The 24006-nt window shown below is 39.8% G+C and overlaps 1 protein-coding gene across 4 annotated transcripts in view; it reads left to right on the top strand.

The window, feature by feature from the left end:
• The window catches only part of pik3r3b (phosphoinositide-3-kinase, regulatory subunit 3b (gamma)), a 205336-nt gene that overhangs the window by 49305 nt on the left and 132025 nt on the right, over nt 1–24006 (top strand). For 2 of the 4 annotated variants that reach the window (XM_017480125.3, XM_047158422.2), the window contains exons 3-4: nt 21346–21438; nt 21728–21805. The exons of 1 other annotated variant lie outside the window; for it this stretch is intronic. In XM_017480125.3, coding sequence (XP_017335614.1) covers nt 21346–21438; nt 21728–21805 — 171 coding nt within the window. Of the gene's footprint in view, nt 1–18797; nt 19029–21345; nt 21439–21727; nt 21806–24006 lie in introns of all 4 variants that reach the window. One more of the 4 variants, XM_047158424.2, reaches the window with a different exon arrangement.

Raw genomic sequence — 24006 nt, 5'->3', positions numbered from 1 at the left:
ATGATACAGTGCTCCTGGAGCAGAGGGGGCTAGGGGTTTTGCTCAAGGGCCAAACAGTTGCAGATTGGCTGCACCAGGGTTTGAACCCCTGACCTTCTGTTCAGTAACCCAGAGCCTTAATCTTAATTCCCCCAATCTTCTGCTTCTTCTTATTATTATATTATAAATTCCTTATAAAGAACATTTTTGTGCTTTTGACTCCGCCCCTGTCCTATCACTGGTGTGTTACCCAGTTGTGCCCATCTGTTCTGTGTTTATTCATTTAATCAGTTTGTTTATTTATGCCCTGTCATTTCTGTCCCTCGGTGCCAAGTCTTATCATGCATTTTTGCGTCATTAAATTCAGAGCTTTGTTTTAGCACGTGCCCCACTCTTTGCTTCCAGTCATACTTCTTCGTTTTGTATCCTCGCTTATTTTCCTATTTAACGAATATGGATTTTCCTAGTTTAATGCTGTCTGCCTGCGCTCTGACCCCCACTACGAACTTCAACTATGATTTTAGCATTGCCTCCTGATACACACCATGCTTTCCATAACACCCCGCATGTGAGTGGAGAGGTGAAATGGGTTTTCATGTAAAATCTTCCGACATCACTTAAAGATTTAATTTTTCGGAAGTCCCCCCCCCCCCCACCCCCCCCTCAAATCCAACAAAGAGGTTTGCAGAACAAGGTCCCATTTTAGTGCTCATAATTAATGCCTCTTATCTGAAAGTAAAAAAAAAAAAAAAAACTATTAAAACTGAAGCGGTTTAGTGTTAAGACAAGAATGTAATCTTAAGAGAATATCAGTGGGTGGATCAAAAAAATGTTTTAGAGCAAAAATCTTGGACTGTTTTGTTAGCTCCCAGTGTTTTAGTGACAGTGCTAGCTTGGTGTGCTAGCTAAACCCACAGTGCTGCACTAACGATTAGCATTATGTGCGTATGAGTAGAGCGCTGTTAAAAACTTCATTAACATCCATTTCAGATATGCTCGGCATGTGAAGCTGCTGGTTCATCACTAACCTCACTGTCAGATACTTTTTGTTAATCTCTGCCACACTGAATGAGACCCTAGCAGAAAAGCTAATGCACATGGTTTGACGCCTGCCATTTCATAAAGGGCGCTAGCTCAGACAGCCGTATCACTGGCAGAAGAGAACGATTTCCGTCAATGAGACGGAGCTGAGTCGTGGCTCTTCATTAAACTGTCTGTTCTGTTGATGGAGTGACTGAGATAAATGAGACGGAAGGCCTCGCTGATAACTGGAACACCGCAGCAGGTATGGGAATGAGGGATTACAGTGATTTAATGCATCTGCTGTATTATAGATTATAATACTGCGTTCGGTTGTATTGTAGATGTGTTTCAGACCTTTAATTACGTTCCAACAGTTCTGCGCTTTCGTTATGCTTTGTGAATCTTGTGTGAAATGTCATATCTCGTACTAGCAAATTTCCACTGATCGAGTGCTGGCGTTTGGTTCTGGTCCTGGAGTCAGTGGCTCACTTTAAACTTTTCCACCACAATAATAATAAGTTTCTTTGCTGGAAAAGTGAGTTAATTATATTAATATATTAAAGCACACCCGTTATGGTTTTGAAACGTGAAAAATTTTGTTTTAAAGGTCTCATACAATAGATTTACATGCATCCGAGGTCAAAAAACACTTTAACATGCCATATAACAATAAATAAATAAATAAATAAGCTAACTACTTAATTAAATACATTATTATTATTATTATTACCACTACTACTACTACTACTACTACTACTATTATTATTATTATTATTATTATTATTATTATTATTATTATTATTATTATTATTATTATTATTTTCAGCATAGGAGTCTTCAGAATGGAGAGCTTTGCAGATTCTTGATCAAGTGATGACAGAAATTCTCGCACACAAAGGGTTGGGGGTTCGAATCCCGCCTCTACCCTGTGTGCACAGATTTTGTATGTTCTCCCCGTGCTTCGGGGGTTGCCTCCGGGTACTTCTGTTTCTTCCCCCAGTCTAAAGACATGCGTTGTAGGTAGTTCCAAATTTTCCATAGTGCGTGAATGTGTGTGTGATTGTGCCCTGCAATGGGTTGGCCAGGGTGTCCCCCACCTCGTACCCAGAGTCCCGTGGGATGGGAGAAGGTATGGAAAATGGATAGACGGATCATTTTTGCCAGATTGCTGTATTATAAAAGAAATAAAACACTTCATGTGGTTGCTAGTAAGAAATGAATCAACTTTTTAGTGGTAACAATAACTTTGATTCGTGTCGGACCTTGTGACACTATGATTAGTTTCCTACAGCACCCCATAGTATTTTATTCCTTACTTATCTTCCTTCATATAATTCACATGCTCTGTATGATTGATCTACATGTGAGGCTTTCTTTTTTTCCTTTTTTTTTTTTTTTTTTTTTACAGCAAGAAACCATGAACCATTACAGCCAGAAATCAACCACCTCTAGCCTGGTCTCTAAGCTTTGCTCACTTTGATCATTTAATTAGAGTTTACCAGCTGCTGCGGGTGTATGTTGTTTTTCACATTTAATCTCCTTTGTGAATGCTATGCTTGATTGGATGCTATATAGGGCTATTACTGATAAATTGTTAATGACGTACACACGTGGCTTGTTAATTTCCTCCCAGCATCCTTTACATTCAGTTCACTGTAACCAAGCAGCTACACAAAAAGCCTGCAAACACTCTCCATCTCTTATCTCCAGACTAGAAGAGTGAGTCCTGCTAGAAAACCTCCATTTTTTCTTCTGGATCGCACACACCTGTACGCCTTATCTGTGCAGGTCCAACATAGGCATCAGGTAACCTTTTCCTAAAGAGCTGCTCTTTTCTACGAGTATGTCTTCTTCGGGCATTCTGACCTGAGCCATACATCTCTGTCTCATCTTTACACCTTAGCTCTACAGCTGTGCTTAGCTATCCATTAGCTTGGTCAGACACCACATGGGGACAAATAATTTAGCGCAGGTGTGGAAAGCTAAAAACTGTAAATCATGTGGAGGGGGCGGGTGCGCATAGTGATGACCCATAACCCTATGCTTCCACTCCTGAATCAAATTCTTGGCTGTGGCTGAAGGGAGTGATTAGTGATACGTCTCTGTCTTTGTCTCAAACACACACAAACACACACACACACACACACACACAGACACACAAGCATGATATTGGATGTGATTGTTCCTCCTTATACCAGATATTTTAGTACCGATATGAAAGTAGACCCAATTGCAAAAATGTCAGATTCAATGTGACTTCTGCTGTTCACACTGTAATGAACTTCTGCCACATATAAGATCATTTGCACTATTAACACCTACAGTGTAAATGTAGCCCCAGATATCTTGCAAAGAATAGGGTTACGTTCACGTGGCAAGGCTAAGAGCTCAATTCTGATTACCACTAAAAAGCAGTTTTCATTATATATATATATATATATATATATATATAACAACATTTCATACATTCTGTACAACGCATCTTAACAACGGTCCAGCCGTGTTTAATTTGCAGCTCTGCTGTGCCAGAATATTGCGCTCCTCCTGCTAAAAGCAAGAAATGTTTCTTTTAAAAATGCATGTTCAGAATAATAATAATAATAATAATAATAATAATAATACTAGGGGTGCACAGTGGCTTAGTCTTTAGCACGTTTGCCTCGCATCTCCGGGGTTGGGGATTTGATGCAGGATGCCTGTTCTCCCTGTGCTTCGGGGGTTTCCTCCGGGTACTCTGGTTTCCTCCTCCAGTCAAAAGACATGCCTTGTAGGCTGATTAGCATCTCTAAATTGTCCGTAGTGTATGAATGGGTGTGTGATTGTGCCCTGCGATGGGTTGGCACCCCGTCCAGGGTGTCCCCCGCCTCGTGCCCTGAGTCCCCTGGGATAGACTCCAGGTTCCCTCACAACCCTGTGTAGGATAATAATAAATAAGGATAAGTGGTACACAAAATGGATGGATGGATAGTCCTTGAAAAAAATAGTACTTGAAAAGTCCTTTAATTTCATTATGAAGGATCTGTACGAACCCTGATAATGTTACATAAACATCTCCTTCATTCGTAAACATGACTGCCGACACAGAGCTGCTGTTATAGAGAATTATTCAACACCTTCTGACCAATCAGACTGAAGAATTCAGCAGCGCTGTGGTTATAAGGTAGCAATATATTCAGAACCTTCTCTCAATTAACATTTCTTGTTAGAGACATGATTTATCAAAAACAGCTGTAAGGGAGAGTGTACACACACACACACACACACACACACATTTTTTTTTAAAAATCCGATTTTGCCTACGGTGTGTAATTATAGCCTAAGATATCGCAATTTTGTTTACAGTCATTATTTCAGGTAAAATATAATGAAACAAATGGCCAGCATGTTGAGTCAATGCGAAGCAGCCTTGCACACAGAGCAAAAATGATTCATTGATTTCCTGCTGTAGTGTTTCTCAGCCGTCAGCATTTTTTTTTTTGCAGAAACCAAGAGCACCAAGAACACACTGATGACATTTGGCCTCCGGTAAAGAGGGCAATCAATATATATGATATATTAAAACCCCAATTAGGTGCAGCAGGAGCTGACACGTATTTACAGAGAACATTGAACAAGAACTGAGGTACAAGACTGCTTACATTCATATGTACACTATGTTTACAGCGGTTATTGTACACATGCGTCACTGCTGAGAAGGGAGCGAGGGATTGTCGTGTTGGAAATGAGAATGAATTGTACTGTATATTCAGTCATGAAACACTGCTTAGAGTGGCTGAGATGTGTTTTTCCGCTCGCCATGAATGGCGTTTTGAGAGGGCATCTTTACTGCAGTATGTGTATGGCATGCTATCATTTGAGTAATAGCGAACATATTGTTAGAAACTCAAGTGGCGCTCGAGAGGCACACGGGTCTAGTCCGTGGTTTCATTTCCACATACATGAGGACTCGTCAGACAGCTCTTGCATACCATCCAAGACTCATTTGAATATAACGGTCATTTTTTTAAAAAACACTAGTAGAATTGATTGTGGTTTTCACTGGCTCGAGTACTACAAAGTCACTGTTTGAAGTTTCCCGTTTCAGTTCGTTCCCTTTCATCTTCAAGGCACCGATTTCACGTTCTCATTTCGACTGCACGTTCTCGGTCTCAGTGCTAATTTGTGGATAACGTGTCGATTGCAGTTGAGATGTGCTGCACTCTCTGCATTCGATTTCAGGGCTTTGCATGGTTTATCAATTCTGACTGAGGATCTTAGTTCGGAGAAGTAGCTCAGACTATTTCTTTTTCTAATACAGTCTGAAAGTATGGGAAGGAATCTGTAGACACCTCATGTTTTATAAAGTGATACATTTTAATATTTCATTAATATGAGCCACATAGAATGGCCACTAGGTTCTTTGAAAATATAATAATATAATATCTTTTCGGGCGCACGGTGGCTTAGAAAGTTCGCCTCTCACCTCCAGGGTCGGGGGTTTGATTCCCACCGTGGCCCTGTGTGTTTACATGTTTGCATGTTCTCCCCGTGCTGTGGGGGTTTCCTCCGGGTACTCTGGTTTCCTCCCCCACTCCAAAAAAATGCATGGTAGACTGATTGGCATGTCCAAAGTGTCCGTAGTGTATGAATGGGTGTGTGAATGTGTATGTGATTGTGTGCCCTGCAATGGATTGGCACCCTGTCCAGGGTGTACCCCGCCTTGTGCCCCATGCTCCCTGGGATAGGCTCCACGTTTCCCTGTAACCCTATGGAAGATAGGGTTCCCCGTTCCCCGTATGGAAGATGGATGGATGAATAATATCTTTTCATCCACCTGAAAAAAAGCTGAAGCTTATGAACTGTTTTAATCATTCATGCAAAAAAAAGAGAAAGTTTAATTATAATAATGTAAATTATACAAAAGTTCCGATCCACTAATTCGATTGGTCGAGCAGCATTCCAGGAGCGTGTCACTGTGTGTGTCACTCCACTTGTCTGTGTTTACCGTGTCGAATTCCACTTCCTATTTCAAAACACTTACTACAGTAGTGTTAGTGACATCATCAGCGGACAGAGCAAACAATGCTTTCCAGGAATATCATTTTTGACTTAAAATATAAAAGCTCATCAGGTGAAGGTGAAAAGGAAGAAGGGACACCGATTTCACCAGAGGCACCTTTAACAGGAATGTACAAATCAATGCGAGCTAGCTAGAAAGCTAGCTGAGGTGCTGTAAAATAAGTGTTGTTTAATATATCAATATTAATTCCTTGTTTATAGAACTGTGGCCTCGTGCCTATGCCGATTCACAGCTGTGCTGAAATTCAGTATAACCGCACTCCTGTTTGTGCAACATTGCTTAATTATGACCACATACTACTTATGTAGTATAATACGTCGTATTATAATTGTAATCAATCATGGAAAAATGATCATATATTTCATGTTTATTTTCAATCAGAAATGTTCGATACTAATGATAATCAACAACGAATGAAAAGAAAGAAAGAAAGAAAAAAACAATAATACTTACACCTATTCAGAATAGATTATTTTCCCCATCCGTGTCATCCAAGTCTACTTAAATGGTCTGAACTTATATAGCGCTTTTATCCAAAGCGCTTTACACTGTGTCTCATTCACCCATTCACACACACACTCACACACCAACGGTAGCAGAGCTGCCATGCAAGGCGCTAACTTGCCATCGGGAGCAACTTGGGGTTCAGTGTCTTGCCCAAGGACACTTCTGTATGTGGAGTCACGTGGGCCAGGAATCGAACCACCAACCCTACGATTAGTGGACAACCCGCTCTACCACCTGAGCCACAACCGCCCCTACTTCTGCTTCATATTATAAATAATGTCTATTATTAATATGTATGATAATACATCATGACCTCATGAAACTTGTCTAGCCTAATATAAATAATGTTAAACAGTCATTAACAAAATAGACAATGTTTATTTTGCGTCAAAAATGTTTGAAAATGTTTTTTTTTAAAATCCCCATCCATTTCTTCAATCCAATATATATATATATATATATATATATATATATATATATATAAATATATATATATATATATATATATATATATATATATATATATATATATATATATAATAAACAGTCTAATAAATAATTACAATAATAATAATGTTACATTGCATAATTTAATGTCATTACATATTTTTAACATGCTACTTGTATAACGTAATATAATAATCTGAATCAAAAAAAGTTTAAACTAAAAATAGCTTTTATTTTGCATCAGAAGTATTTGCCAAAAAAAATAAAAAATAAACAAAACTGGAAAGTGGATAAGATTTTTGAGAATAGATCATCTCCAAGTGCCAAGAACTGTTTTATTCAGTTTTATATATATATATATATATATATATATATATATATATATATATATATATATATATATATAAAATTTTAAATGATAAATCTTAAGTAATGTGAAAAGCACATAAATATGAAAGCCATATTGACAATAACACAAGAAACACATAAACCAGCGGACTAAACATTCTAACCGTCGTTTCACAATAACGTTGTATTGAATAATAAGTGTCAGTTCGGTGAAAAGTATTAGTGTTTATTTTTGGTATAAATGATGAACCAAAGCTACTTCTTTGTGGTGAGCTCCTGCTGTCAGGCTCAGACGCACACTTGTGTTTTGAGTTGCTGTATTTTTGGTGCGTTCTCTTGTTATTGTATTTGGAGGTGCTCGGAGAGCCCGTGGCAGCACTTTATCCGTCTGCACGCCATGTGGAGTGTTAGTGCTATAGGGGGGTAGATGAGCAAAATCTGATAAATATTTTGTGGCTCGCAGGAGTGTGTTGGCCTACATTCACTTTCTCTCCTGCTTCTTTAAAGGATGCCAATTACTGTGAGAAACATGAGAGACACGTTCTGAAAACACGGGCATGGACGTGCAGCGCCGAGTTGAAAAAATAACCTCAGTCTGCTTTTATCTCCCCTGCCTTATTAATTATGCATGGCCCAGTGGTCTACAGCCGGGAGCTTGTGAATGAGTACATGTTGTGCACGCACACACACACACACACACACACACACACATACACACTTTCACACTCATTTTCTGCTTGCATTCTCAGTAGAGAACATCTCTAATAGCTCTATAACGAGTTCTTGCTAAATGACCATTATACTCATACTGCAGTCCGTGATGATCGGCACTCTGCTGCCCGGAGTTCACACACTCTTCAGGGATACGCACATACACACACACACACACACACACACAACCCAGCCCCAGTTCCTAACACTACAGTGGTCACAAGTAACCCATTCAATCCCACTGGTTACTGCTCACTTTTCCTTGGCTGTGCAGAAGAGTTGTTGACGTATTTTCTTGATGAAGAAACACACCACAGATAGAATTACATGTTGTCATGACTTCATGTGAATAGGTTTATTAAGGTGGGATAAATAGTCACATGACCAGAGCCTCTTATTTCAAGCAAGCATCCAATAAAGATGGCGTCTAAATCAGAGCTCTATAAAAGGAAGGAAATGAAATGCATGTAAGGAATGCATGGAGGCGTGCTGTTCTGGGAAAATAATCAATGATATGGTGGTGTGATGCAGCCGGATCTGAAGCAGGGTTTCTGTTACTACGCCAAAGTTGATTATTTTAGCACATGCCGACCTATATTATTATGTATTTTATTACATTTTTATAGTTCGTAAAAAGCGTCACCGTCTTTTGTATCCATTCAGAGTTACAGTACATTTCATGTTGTGAAATGTTTGAGGAAAAAGGTTTTTGCATCATTTAGGTCGTGTAGTAATGCAGCTTGTCTGCAAAGCCCACTGCTGTGAAGACTTCTGAAGAATCCTGTTGCAAAGCGCTGACACTGGAGACTCCTTCCATAAATGTTACAAGAACATCTACTGAGTGAAAACTACTGCACATTTCACATGTTAATGTTAAGCCATAAAAATCCATGTGAAAGACATTATTACAAAAAGGATAAGATGTTAGAACGGCTGCAATTAATATAAACCTTGCAGCTGCTGTTAGAGAAAATTAATCAACACCAATTCTCACCAATCGGAATGGAGGATTCCGACAAAAATGTTGCAGTATAATACTTACTGTATATAACAGAGCCATATCTCAGTGCAGTTCTTGCCTGGTTTCCCATTGAAGCTAAGCAGGGTTGAGCCTGGTCAGTATATGGATGGGAGAACTCCTGGGGAAAACTAAGGTTGCTGCTGGAAGTGGTATTAGTGAGGCCAGCAGGTGGTGCTCACCCTGTGGTCTGTGTGGATCCTAATACGCCACTGTAGTGATGGGGACCCTATACTGTAAAACAACACAGATGAGATGTTAAACCGAGGTCTGACTCTCTGTAGTCGTTAAAAATCCCAGGACTCCTCTCATAAAAGAGTAGGGGTATAACCCTGGTATCCTGCCGAAATTCCCCCATTGGCCCTTCTGATGCTACACACTGGGGGTGGTTGAGGAGATTCCACACGCACACCCCTCCCCCCAACCATGTAAAGTGCTTTGAGTGTCTAGAAAAGCGCTTTATAAACGTAAGGAATTATTATTATTGTAACTTCCATATTTGGTACAGATCATCTTTAAATGGCTAATTAATGTTTTAATGGCATTGAATATCAGCATATCATGCAGCAGCATTTATATCATCATGCTCGCAGGTCAGTAGACACAGTTGTGACCACTGGGTCAAAGTACTATTTCATTTCGTAAAGTCTGATTCCTCACACGCAGGACACTGTAGACTTAAATGATCGAAATGTAGGATCCTTCCAAGTTTATGTATTTTGTTCTCTAATATTTCTTGCTGTTAAATAAAGAAAAAAAATTGCAAAGTGGGATCAAGAATTTTATAAATAAACCTTTTTTTTTTTCTCTCTTCAAAAAGACACACCAGTTATGTCCAAATAATTAACTGTATTCTGGGGAAAATTTGGATTTAAACAGATTATCGTCTTGCTGTTTTTTCACACTCTAGTCAATGTTTGTTTCTTCAGACACACATTCTGTGCCAAAGAAAAGATTTCATTTAACCTTCATCTTTTTTTAATTTATGCAACTTAGCCACCTTTTTTTCCCTTATCGCCATCTGCACAGGTCTCAAAAGTTACTCTTTGCTAACTTTGCACATTCCCCTCCTTCACTCTCTCTCTCACTCTCTCTCTGTGTGTGTGTGTGTGTGTGTGTGTGTGTGTGTGTGTGTTTCCTCCCTCTCTCTTTTCCTCTGCCTTGGTCTCTCTTGCTCTCTTGCTCTAATTGAAGAGGCATGTGCTCCACGCCCCTCTCATGGGCCTCAGTCATTGGCTGCAGGGGAAACATCCGAGGACGAGCCCCTACCAGGTGGTGTCTTTTTGGGAAGCCCGCGGTCTGACCTCCCTCTCTGGGCCGATTCTGGCACCTGCTTTTCCTTTCCTCTCTTCTCTTTTTTTTTTCTTCACATCATTAATTCACTCTCTCTTTCCAAACTTGGCTTTTTATTTCTCTCTGTTCCTTTTTCCAGCCTTCACATCCATGTCTAATGTTTTTTTTATTTCATCTTGTCCCTCTCCTTCTTCATCTCCTTCCTCCTCAATCCTATACTTATTTGTGCTTGAAGTCTTCTTCGGAGGAAAAGATACAACCGCAATTCGGAAAAAGTTGGGACAGTATGGGAAATGCAAAAAAAAAAAAAAAACAGAAAGAGTCCTTTGAAAATCCTCTTCATCCTGTACTATATTGAAAACACATTATTAACACATTATTTGATGTTTTAATTTGTGAATTTAATTTATTTCTGAAAATATACACTCATTTCAAATCTGATGACTGCAACACACTCCAACAAAGTTGGGACAGTCGATTGTTTACCACTGTGTAACATCACCTATTCTTTTAATAACACTTATTAAGTGTTTGGGCGCTGAGTGAAGACACCAGTTGGTTAAGTTTAGCAAATGGAATTTTCCACCATTTATCCATTATGCATTTCTTCAGCTGTGCAACTGTACGAGGCCTTCGTTGCCTTATTTTGTGCTTCATAATGCGCCACACATTCTCAATGGGAGACAGGTCAGGACTGCAGGCAGGCCATGCTAGCACCCGCACTCTCTGCTTACGCAGCCATGCGCTTGTAATCCGGGCAGAATGTGGTTTGGCGTTGTCCTGCTCTGGATGGCAGCATATGCTGCTCCAAAATGTGTACATATCTTTCTGCATTAATGCTGCCCTCACAGATGTGCAAGTTACCCATGCCATGTGCACTGACACACCCCCATACCATGACAGACGCTGGCTTTTGGACCTGACGCTGATAACAGCTTGGATGGTCCTTTTCCTCTTTGGCCCGGAGAACACGACGGCTGTTTTGCCCAAAATCTATTTAAAATATTGACTCTTTAGACCACAAAACACGATTCCACTGTACTGCTGTCCATCTCAGATGAGACCGAGCCCAGAGAAGTCAGCGGCGCTTCTGGACAGTGTTGATGTATGGCTTCTGCTTTGCATAGTAAAGCCTGTGAAGTCTGAGGGATCGGAGAAGTGTTCAGAAGTTCATTCAGAAGTGATTTTTGGCCTTTCCCTTTACGCACAGAGATTTGACCGGATTCATTGAATCTTTTAATTATATTGTGCACTGTAGAAGCTGAAATGCCCAAAATCCTACTGATTTGTCTTTGGGGAATGTTGTTCTCAAAGTGCTGAATTATTCGCTGACGCATCTGTTTACAGATTGGCGAACCTCGACCCGTCATTGCTCTTGAAGGACTAGACCCGATTGCCTCACCTGTTTCACATCACCTTCTTATTTCAACTTGTCACATCGCTATTAGTCCTGAATTGCCCCTGTCCCAACTTTTTTGCAATGTGTTGCATGAATCAATTTCAAAATAAATGTTTATCTTCAAAAAAACTATGCAGTCGATTAGGTAAAACATCAAATACCTTGCCGTTATATGCCTTAACTTGTTTAAATGCAAGTCAAAGTACGTTTACAAATCACTCCTCTTTATTTTTATTAGCATTTTCCCAACTGTCCCGACTTTTTTCGGAATTGGGGTTGGAACTAGACATAGCCGGGCTGATAAACTTAACATTAACAGTTAACAGTCCAGTAACATTTTTTAAGGGCCTCATTGATATTCATTGGCTCGAATTTTCAGAAGATTACCTGAAATTAAATGGGTCATCCATTTTCTTTATGGAAGCTCTTTCTGGAGCTTAATTGTAATTTTAATCATGCATGATTAAACTCGTGTGGGTGCGTTAAGTGCAAGAGACCTTGAGGGTGCATGTGCATGTGCATATAGGAGATAAAATTTGTGGGACTGATTGATTTCTATAATGTATTTTCTTATTCCTGAAGGAATAGACAATGAACACAAAATCAATAGGGGCTGAGAAACACCATTTGCACGGATAGCCACTTCGGATCGCGCCTCCAAATTCAATAAGTCTCAGTGACACATTATTGCAATTATCTGAATGATTCAGCATGCATAGACACCAGCCCAGAGTCTGTGTGTGTGTGTGTGTGTGTGTGTGTGTGGGTGGGTGTACATACGTGCCTTTATTCTTTTGTGAGGTGTGAGGACCAAAACAGACTAAATGTCCTCACAATTATAGCGTAAAATGTCTCCACAAACACCCGGTCCTCACAAAAAATAAAGCGTTTATTTGAGTACCTTTTATTTTGGTTTAGGTTTAGCCAATGGATTAATTAGCAACAGTAATAATTATGTCAATGGAAGGTCCTCACAAAGACAGTTTAGGATAGGAAAGAATTTCAGGATAGGTCCAAGGAGTAAAATCATGTACTTAAGTACAGTCGGTGTGGATCAGGGCTGGGATCCTGCAGAACCCACAGGAGCAAAAAAAATAAGAGTCATGGGGTTGGACGGTAACAATGAAAACTCACATTTCTTAACATAGGAGCATAGTGGATGTGGCAGTGCTCACGTTTGCCACTTTCTTTCCTTCGCCTTCTGTAAATACTGAGATTTAGGGTTAGGGTTGCTGTAGTTTCAATGACTAATTTATATTTAGCGAAATAAAGCCAACTAAGTTTCAAAAAATATCATGGGTGGGTACATGCAAAACTAACTGCGGGAGTGGGTGGGATTGGTGAAGATTGTATGTGGGAGTGGACAGAAATGCTCAAAATGTCTATGAGAGCGGGCAGGATTGGTCAGCAGTGTCCATGGGACTGGGTGGGATTTGTCAAAAGTGTCTTTGTGAGCAGCCATGCTTGGACAGAGTAGTCTATGGAAGCAGACAGGATTGGTCAGGAGGGTCTATGACAGAAGACAGGATTAGTTAAGAACACGCTGTCCACATGATGTAAAAGAAAACGTTATTTATCAGACCAGGCCACTTTCTTCCATTACTCCATGTCCAGCGCTGACGCTCACATGCCCATTCTAGGCACTTTTGGGTGGAGACCATGACCCTGTCGCCGGTTCACCGGTTGTCCTTCCTTGGACCACTTTTGGTAGGTACTAACCACTGCATACTGTCAACACCTACAAGATCTGCCATTTTGGAAATGCTCTGACCCAGTCGTCTATCCATAACCTTAAAACCACCGGACTAATATTGCGTAGGTCCCCCTTGTGCCACCAAAACAGCTCTGACCCTTCGAGTCATGGGCTCCACATGACCTCTGAAGGTGTGCTGTGGTAATTGGCACCAAGACATCCGTTAAGATCCTTTAAGTCCTGTAAGTTGTGAGGTGGGGCCTCCACGGTTCGGACTTGTATGTCCAGCACATCCCACAGATGCTCGATCGGATTGAGATCGGGGGAAATTCAAAAGTCAACACTTTGAACTCTTTGTCATGTTCCTTACACCATTCCTGAACAATTTTTGCAGTATGGGAGGGTGCATCATCCTGCTGAAAGAGGCCGCTGCCATTAGGGAATACCGTTGCCATGAAGTTAGGTTCTTGTCCTGCAACAATGTTTAGGGAGACGGTACGTGGCAAAGTAACATCCGCATGAATTCCCGTCCACCCAAGGTTTCCCAGCTCAACATTGCCCAGAGCATCACAATGCCTTGCTTTTTTACAACCACTTTTGGTCGGTACTAACCACTGCACACCGGGAAAATCTCACAAGACCTGCCGTCTTGGTGATGCTCTGACTTAGTTGTCTATCCATCACGATTTTGCACTTGTCAAAGTCGCTCAGATCCTTAAGCGTGCCCATTTTTCCTGCTTCCAACACATCAACTTCAAAAACTGACTGTTCACATGCTAGCTAATATATCCCACCCGGTGACAGGTGACGCTGTAACGAGATAATCAATGTTATTCACTTCACCTGTCAGGGGTTTTAATATTATGGCTGAAAGGTGTTATATATGAACAGATAGAATAGTGACTCTAAATTTAGAGCTAGCTCGGGCCGTGTTATGCTGAAATGTTCAGAATAAAACATTTTATACATAAAATAAACGTGCAAAATTATCGGAATGAGCTGAGTTTGTAAATACGTTTTGTGAGCGGTAGCATTGCAGAGCTTTGTCTACGTAAGCGTGATAGCGGTTTTCTTCATCTGAAAGCGAGTGTGCGGGTATTGTGGCTTACGTAATCAACAAAATGCACTTCAAAAAAAGGGAGAATGAGGTAATCCAGACATTTCAGTCTGTTCCCACTGAATTCTCAATCTCCAAACGGAAGTGTTGCTATCATTTATCTTTTCCTGTAGATATGAAACCAGTACTGGCTTTTCCTTTCTTGATAAGATTAGTATTCTACACCAAACTCATTCCTTTATCAGGACTTATTCATAATCTCTTCCAGCATCTGAGATTGAATCCAGATGTTCTGTAGTAACTACCAGTGGTTATACTCCCAAGATAATTCAACACTTTTATCTGGAGAATATGTACTAGAGCATTAATAAACAGAAAACTTGAGTAGTGTTGACAATTCACATCCGTGCAAGAACGTACCTATAAACAGAACAAAGCAGAAGCTGGAATTACATTTATAAATGAAACAGGTTTTTGGCAGTCTGTCGTTCTTACAGGGTGATTCTAGTACGTTATCTCTTATATGGTTTAAAACAATTTAAAAGTCGGCTAAAATTTTAAATACATTTTATTTACACCATTCACTGCGTATGTGCAAGTGTGTGGGTAGGAAATATTTTAGTATTACTATAATATATATTCATATTTGAATATATTATAATATGTGTGCAGGGCATTATACATAAAATGTAATATTGTATAATATGCACTCTCAATTTGTACGGTTATAATGAATAGCAGTGCTGTGATTAGCTACAGCATTTAGCCGGCGGCTTTGTGCCTATGGCCGAATCACAGCTGTTCTGATATTCAATATAACCGCACACCATGCAAGTGCATATTATACAATATTATATTATATTTTATTTACAATGCACTGTACATGTATTGCTCCTGCAATATAATATAATATAATATAATATAATATAATATAATATAATATAATATAATATAGGGCTGCAACTAACGATTATTTTCATAATCGATTAGTTGGCTGATTATTTTTTCAATTAATCGGATGGGGCGCCAAAATTTCAGGACCTTTTTTTTTTTCGTTTATTTAAAATAAAATCCCCAACCTGAGTGTTACAAATATAACCTTCAGACTAAAACTTTACACAACTGTTTGTCCAGTTATATGGGACTGAAAAGAACCCAATACACACTCACACACATACACACACACACACACACACACACACACACCAGAATATCTATTATTCAGTTAGGACTGTAGTTTAATATAGTGCCTTTTTGTGCATCCATAAAAAAATAATGCATAAATACTTATATATAATATAAACTAATATTTATATATCTATATGTAGAAGTTTATATTACATAATAGTATTTATGCATTACTTTTTATGGATGCACAAAAAGCACTAAATTAAACTCCAGCCTTAAATTAATAATAAAAACTCACTTTCACTGAACGTTTAAGTAGTGCTTTATACAATGCCAAACTCTACGAAACATGTACCAGATCTTGGCAAACTAGAACACGTACACAAACATGAAATAAATATAACAGATGCTAGACAAAGAATACTATAAATGACAGAACTTGAATACTAGTACTTGCTTGACATTAATGTGACTCAGGTCCTCTTGTGGTGTGCAGGGTTTGATGGGGAATGTAGTCCAGTGCTGCTTTTGGTGCTGACATGACAGAACCCCCCTTTAAAGTGCGGCTCCTGACATGTCTACTTTGGTCTCGAGGGGTTCCTGGGCAGCCAGACAGTATGTCCACTGGTGTGAGCTGAGCTGGAGAGACCGCCCCGTCGACCTCTGATGTGAGCCTTGCTGTAGAGCGACGCATAGGCTACAGCCCCCTTGACGATGTTGATTCATTTTCTATAACAGCAGCTCTGACAGTATTGCTAGCTATAATTCCAATCACATGTTTATATTAATGTGTCTGTTTGATTTCGTTTCAATAGTAAGAACTTACACATGGATGGGATTTGTATGGAGGATGCTCCACATAATCCTGTTATTTAAAAAAAAAAAAAAAAAAAAGCAACGTGTACACCGTAGCAATTTACCAATGATCTATTTATTATGTAATCTAATCTAATATAATATTTAGGTCATTTTGGTAGACACCCTTATCCAGAGCGACTTACATTTATCTCATTTATACAACGGAGCAATTGAGAGTTAAGGGTCTTGCCCAAGGGCCCAACAGTGGTAGTTGGCAGTGCTGGTGCTTGAACTCCTGACCTTCTGATCAATAACCCAGAGCCTTTAACCACTGACTCACCACTACCCTAATAATACAGAATAATGTAATATAATATAATATAATATCTGCATTGAAAACACGTTTTGCATTCTGTGTGAATGTCCATTTTCCGCAGCCCCGTTGTAACATCTGGCATAAGCTTGAATTTGATTGCTCTATGCATTTATAACCGTCGTAATGTACTGCCATTTCTCAGATGTAGGAGGTGTGAAGTGTACGAGAGTACAGATTTTGAGTGGGAATACTGACTAAACATGATTCATGGAGTACTAAAGCCAATTCTATTTAGGGATAGAGATTATGTCCCTGATGGTTCAGCTCACAGAATATCATAGCACTACCTGCATATATATATATATATATATATATATATATATATATATATATATATATATAAACACCACTGCATGTCCCAGAGAGAAAAGGACTCAATGACTTGCCTTTTACTGGTCCTTTGAGTCATCTACACATACGTAACATAGAGCCAGGTACCTCCTAGGGCACACAAAGGCTGTTCAAAGTCAGCAGAGACTGTGACGCCCCCTGGTGATAACTGGAGTGCACTGCACACTGTTCTGACAAGTTTGAGTCAGGGGCAGTGTTAGATGTGATTACATCAGGTGGAAATGGTGTTTTCAGTGAATAGAACTTAAAGAAGACGGTAAAGAGAGAGTTGAGATTAAGAATGCTTGTGGAACGTATGTGTTTGTGCGTCTGTGTTGTACATTTATGTTTTTTTGTTTTTTTTACACACAGTGAGCTGACCCAACAGTGGAGCCACATTAATGGCTTTGTGCAAAAGTGCTGATCCCTGTAATTCCCTGTCACCCTGACGAGAGCAGTGCCGCCTTACTAAAACACACACACACACACACACACACACACACACATGCGTGCGCTGCTGTGGAAGCCCAAGAAATTGCTTTCTGTCCACTTAATAGAAAACAGATAACATCTGCTGGGCTCATGTGTTCTCTAAAGCATCAGGGCTGAAGCACTTAGAGTTTGTACAGTAACAATGAGGCTAAAAGCATCCTGCCCTATTCGCTCTATTATAAATATAAATACGCAATACAACTATATATGCACAGTCTTTTTATGTCATGAGTGTTGTTTTTTTAACATCACTGAAGCTTTACATTCGATTTGTTATTTCCTATATTAGTTATATTTGGTTTTTATTTAATTTAACTTTAGTTTTAGTAACGTTAGTTCCCGAAACAGAACAGAAAGCTGTGAAGCTATGGTCCTTCAGTTCATTTTGTAGATATCAAACATTATTATGAAAATGGAACAATCCGGAATATGGTTTGATCAGATTTCATATTAGATCCTCACTAATTCCCTGAGATATCACTTTTAGACATTTTGTTTTCCAAATACGACTTCTCTAGTTTGTGGTGAGCCAAAGTATTAACGTTTTTGGGCTCTTGTTTAAATTCCAAGCAAGTATGATGTCATGGCGAAAACAGCACGGCCTACTAACATACGCCGCCGAGAACTACAACAACCAGATTTCTCCCGTTCACACTCACCTGATTACTGATTACACACACCTGGACTCAATCACCTTCACAGCAACCTCACCGTATATAAGAACCTTCAGTTCACTCACTCATCGTAAAGTATATGCTCTGTGTCTCTCGTATCAGTCTATACCAAACTGTTGTTCCATTGTTTCTCTTTCTGGTTTTGACTTCATATTGTTGTTTACGTTTCTGATCTTGTTCACTGACCACATTTTTTTAGATTACGTCTTTTGTGTGTGTTGCCTAGATCATTAAAGTCCTGGAGTACCTGTGCTTGTGTCCTCAGCTGCTTCTGGGCATATGAACACATTGTCTAGCTTCTAAATGTGCTTCTTTTTGTTAATAACAGCAAGGTTGTTGGTTTTTCGACCACAACTGTCATTAACAATCGAAAAGTGGAAAAAAGTAACAAAAGCGACCTTATAAGTGCTTTGCTGGGGTGAGACGGGTGTGACCGGGTATTGAACGTGCGTTTGAATTCAGCAGGGTCCGGCTGTAATGGCATCGCTCTCAAGTCAGGCAGGAGCCGGGGGCTCCAGAGGTCTGAGCTCTCTCAAAGTGAGGTATTGCCTTGTGAGGGATTGCCACCGTGATCGGGTGTGACAGCAATGCTAATCGAGAAACCGTACCTAAAATACAGAGCTCTCTAAGATATATAAACATCCCTGAACAGCTACTCTACAAATACATCAACAAGCTAAAGGAGAATGCACAAAGGTTAGTTTAGTCTTTTTACCATGTACATTCACATTGTACATACTATACACACTGGAAAGTGTGAGGATTCTACAACAAAGGAGGGAGAGAGAGTGTGTGTGTGTGTGTGTGTGTGTGTGAGAGAGAGAGAGAGAGAGTTATGATTCTGTCAGAACCACCCTCACCTTTTTGCTCATTCATAAACCATGCCGTCTCAGAGTCTGTGGAGAGATCGACAGGATGTGGAGCAATTAAAGGCGCTTTGTGCTGCTGGAATACCAATGCACGCCACCGTTAACAAGTGTAATCCCTATTTCCATCCTTGTGCCACCTTCATCAAAAACTCCCAGATGTTCCTGCTATTCATCTGTCAAGTTTTGTCATTATTGCTCCAAATCTTTCCGCTATTTCTCATTGCATTGCCTATAGAACAGCATTCAGCTGTGCATTTACATAATGATGGTTCCAGAACAGTCATTTTTCCCAATTGATTCCCATCGTCCAGAATCCCAGCTCAAGCAACATGACTGGATTCTGATGTATGCTAATTTAGCTTCCTGCTCAGTCCTGTGAATTTGGTTCCGTTACTTTTTTAATCCACACGAGTGAGTCAAACAAATCAGCCAGCGCCTCTTCCGTGTGGTGCTAAAGGGCCACTATCACGCTGATTAGCATCACAGCTATATCCACAGTCCCAAACAACAGCCTCTTCTGCTATCAACAGATGCTTCTTTGTAGTGGAGAGGTAGTGATAGCAGCAAATGGTACGCATCAGTCCTAATTAGCATCGTCACTAACTAGAGCTGGTGAAGGCCCCCTAACAGGAATACAAGAGTGCCGCTGTTCCCTGAGCCTCGCTGCTTACATTTGAGTAGGAAAAACATGTGGCTCCGGAATTTCTCATAGGAATTCTCTCAATAACGTTAATGCTAATATGATGTTAATGGCGCAGTTATCTATGTAAATATCCAACAAAAAGCAATGCCATTCAATCATGTAAATTCCATGCATGTTTGCTAGCTCGCGTGTCGCTGATCATAGCAAAGGTGGCATTTGCAGGCTGATAGAACAACATGACCGGACTGTTAGAAATGGATGAGTCTGTGTGTTTTTGTTTGCTTATTTATGTGCATCAGCATCAAACGCATAACGACTAGCGAAGCAACAGTACAGCCAGTGCATGTATTTCCCTCTGATATTTGTGGAGGTTTATATTTGGCTCCAGCGTAATCAAAGGTTTTGTTGTGTTTGATGTATGTCCCAGTTGTTGGGTTAGTGGCCCTGAAAGAAGGCAGCCATGTTGCTTTCATACTTTAGTGCTACTTATATGAAGCATGTGTATATATGAAGTCAAAATTTCAGCCTTATTACCATTTCGCAGTCTTAAACTAAGCTGTAAGCTAGCTCAATTTAGCGAACATTAGAGAGGTATTACTGTGTCACGGTTGCAAGCATGATATTTATTGCAAAGTATTAACCACAAACTGTTCAAAAGTATCACAAAGTATTCAATCAGCAACAAGAATAAAAACGAAACGAAATGATAAAAGGTTTATTACCATGGTAGTAATGCTAACATTTTCACCAAGCACTACGCTAGTCGTAAATATGCTAATGTTTCATATGCTAATTCAAGCTATTTTCTCATTTCATGGTCTCACAACACCATAGTTCATATTAACTGCTCGCTCACAATTAACAACACAAAAGCATCATATGCTAACTTTGATCAACAATTATGAACAAATGACAATTCAACAAATTAGCTATTAGCTAATTAGCTAATTAGCTCATTTCCACCACACTCCCTGTATTTTACTTTAAATTGTGCTACAGAATTGAGCCAGAGGCTAATCAATTATCCTGTCTAATAAACAGACCACAAGTCCAAGCAGGCACACATGATCATATGTTTAGAAATATATGTTCCTGTTTCACTGTCATGTGGTATTTTACTTTATAATGACTATACATATATATATATATATATATATATATATATATATATATATATATATATATATATATATATATATATAAAATGTCTCATCTCCAGTGTGTAGACGCTCCTACATCCTGTGTCCATCTGTGTGTCGGTGTGGACATTGTGGTGTGTATCACTATAATGGCAGTGTGAGTGTGACAGCTTTGTCTCTAGGGAGAACTGCCACGGTGACTTAGCGGCAGGCAGCTAATCAGAGAATGCGGGGTGTCAGTGGTGGAATATCACACATCTCCTGTCGCCTGCTTCTCTGTCTTCTTCTAGGGAATAAAGGATAAAGCATAGCGGATTGTCTATAGTTAATCCCCCTCTGCATGCATGTGTCTCTCATGACAGGTTGTGGGTTGGGGGATTCTCTGGAGCAGTGTACCGTGCCGGACCAGGCCCCAGCCGTGGTGCTCAGACTCATTGAGGCTCTGGAGAGACCGGGTGAGATTTATCACTCATTAGTGTGCATACACTTAAAGCTAATCCATCATACAGGACCAGACTCCCTCAAAGTGCTATTAATTGACTGCGTAGTCAATACACAAGCATGCTAGTTTCTGTGTATTTAAACTTATTGAATTTGCTATTGGCTCACATTTTAATCTATTGAAAGGAAAGTCAGAGTTTCGGTCTTAAATCAGGGCTCTGCTCTAGCTGTTATTTATCCTCTGTGTCAGTTTGATCCCGTAGGTCTGTTTTCACGACATGGTTGTCATTTGTGTTTGATCAGGCTGGGAAAATGAGCCTCTCTACAGAACCCTGTTAGCTTCCAGTGCACCGCTCGACCTACAACAGGCTCTGGACACAGGTGAGTTAGCGTAATGTTAAATGATGAAATGCAAAATTAAGCACTTTTTCGTGCATGCATGCAGTGGTTCAAGGTATAAAGAGATTCATGGTCCAGCTGTGTATGTACACACACCACAGCTATGTGCCATATTAACACATAGGTAGGGTTGAACGTATGCCAAAAATATCCTATCTTAATACTTAAAGATGTTTTCATAATACAACAACTTAATATTATAATATTTCTCAGGTTTGAGTTCTAGCACATGGTGGAAATGAGCTTTTGGGTCGCTAGGGCTTCACAATATAACCAAAACGTTCATCTCCATTATCCATTCATCCTCAGAAAGTGCTTTATCATGGTCAGGGTCGTGGTGGATCCAGAGATTAACCCGGGACCACTTGGCGCAAAGCCGGAATACACTCTGGTTGGGTATTAAGTCCGTCACAGGGCATCATGGACATTCACAATCGCACACTCATTCACACCTACGTGCTGTTTAGAGTCAGCAGTCCATGTGCAGACAGGTTTTTGGTAGCTGGGAGGAAATCGGAGAAGTTGGTAAAATTCCGATTACAATGCTTATATGTTGTATCGCAATGTGAACAGACTTGCCAGTATATGAGATATCTGACTTATCTAGTATATAGTATTGTGTGCCCTTTGGCTTTCAGAACAGCATGAATTTGTCCGAACATGGGCTCATCAAGCTCTTGGAAAGGGTCCAGGTCATTCCAATGATCCTCAATATGATTAAAATTGAGAGCCCATGCAGGGCAACAAATCAATGAAAACTTGCCTTATTTCTGGAATCATTCTGTGAACCTAGGAAAAAATAAAAAAATGTCAGGAAGTCTGTAGTAAGGCCAAGCCCTAATGTAGAGAAGGATGATGGATAAACTAGACTCAGTTCTTGCCAACGTCTCTCATCCACTATACAATTCACTGCAAGAGCTCAGGAACACATTTAACCAAGTGGTCATCAGTCCAGAGTCCAATACTAAACGTTTTAAACTCTAGCCAGTGTAAACATGTGATGTCATTGTTATTACACACTGTTGCAGTTTGTAATAATGTATGTAGACCATTTGTCACGCTTAAGTATATTGTTTAGAAGTGCAGCATTCAATATTCATTATCTATACCACGTTGCTGTTGAATCCTCTATTCTGATTGGTCAGAAGGCATGTCATGGATCAGCCTGGCTCTCACAGTTGTTTTTACAAGTTTATATCAATGCACTTATTCTAACATGTTATTCTTTCTTTAGTAACAGCTTACACGGTATGGTGGACACGTATAAATTGTTGATATGGGGAAGCGTTCATCATATTGGAAGGAATCACTAGTGTCAGGGTTGTGCAACAGTTGTCAAAGGTAACAGTCTCAAACAGTTTCTTGTTAACTTGACAAGCTGCATGTTTTTTGTATTATTACCTTCAAGTGAGTGAAAAAAAGAGATGCTGGTCAGGGTATGAAGGTTTATAGACGTTATAATGTAAGGAATGACAGGAACTTAAGTTGTTTTGCGGACGTTCCGCAGCATTCCAGTAGATTTAACTATGAACAGATTCTTTTTTGTTGTTGTTGTCGACATATGTGTCTCCAATAACGCGAAATGTTAGTGTTGGCAAATTTCTGAAGTGTAAATGGAATAAACCACTTTGGGATGTGCTATCATTGGAAAATAATCAACTTCTTGGTGATTACCGGTTGCGTAATACCATGCGATTGTTGATGATTTCCCTGTAACAATGGGCCTTGTGGTCCAAGTGTCCATTCAACTGGGATAAAGCATAGCTATGGAGAGATTAAGCTCATGAGCAGTGATGTTTCTGATATGCCAGGATATCCACATATTTCAGGAAAGCATCCCCCATATTATCCCCACAACACTGACACAACTAGTGAGTAATTTTCGCAAAGATGACTCAATGGACTCCTGTGACCACACCACTGTTCCACTCCTCAGTGGTTCAGTTCTGAAGCCCACCGAGAGACATGTTTTCTTGTCCCAAATCTGCACCCGATGTGGTCTTTAGCTGCTATAAGCCATTCAAAGCAAAGGTTGATAAAGAAGATGTTGAATTTGGATGAGATTTCTTGCTCATGATCTGTCTGGTTTTCCTTCACCCTTCTAATTAGCCAGCTGTTCTCATCGCACCATTCTCGGTAAGCTGTTGGGAGACGTTTGAACGATCACACTTACCACCAAATCA

The sequence above is a fragment of the Ictalurus punctatus genome, chromosome 11 (genome assembly GCF_001660625.3).
Source record: "Ictalurus punctatus breed USDA103 chromosome 11, Coco_2.0, whole genome shotgun sequence".
NCBI lineage: Eukaryota > Metazoa > Chordata > Actinopteri > Siluriformes > Ictaluridae > Ictalurus > Ictalurus punctatus.
The sequence above is the reverse complement of the archived record's forward strand: the minus strand, read 5'-3'. Positions and strand labels throughout refer to the sequence as shown.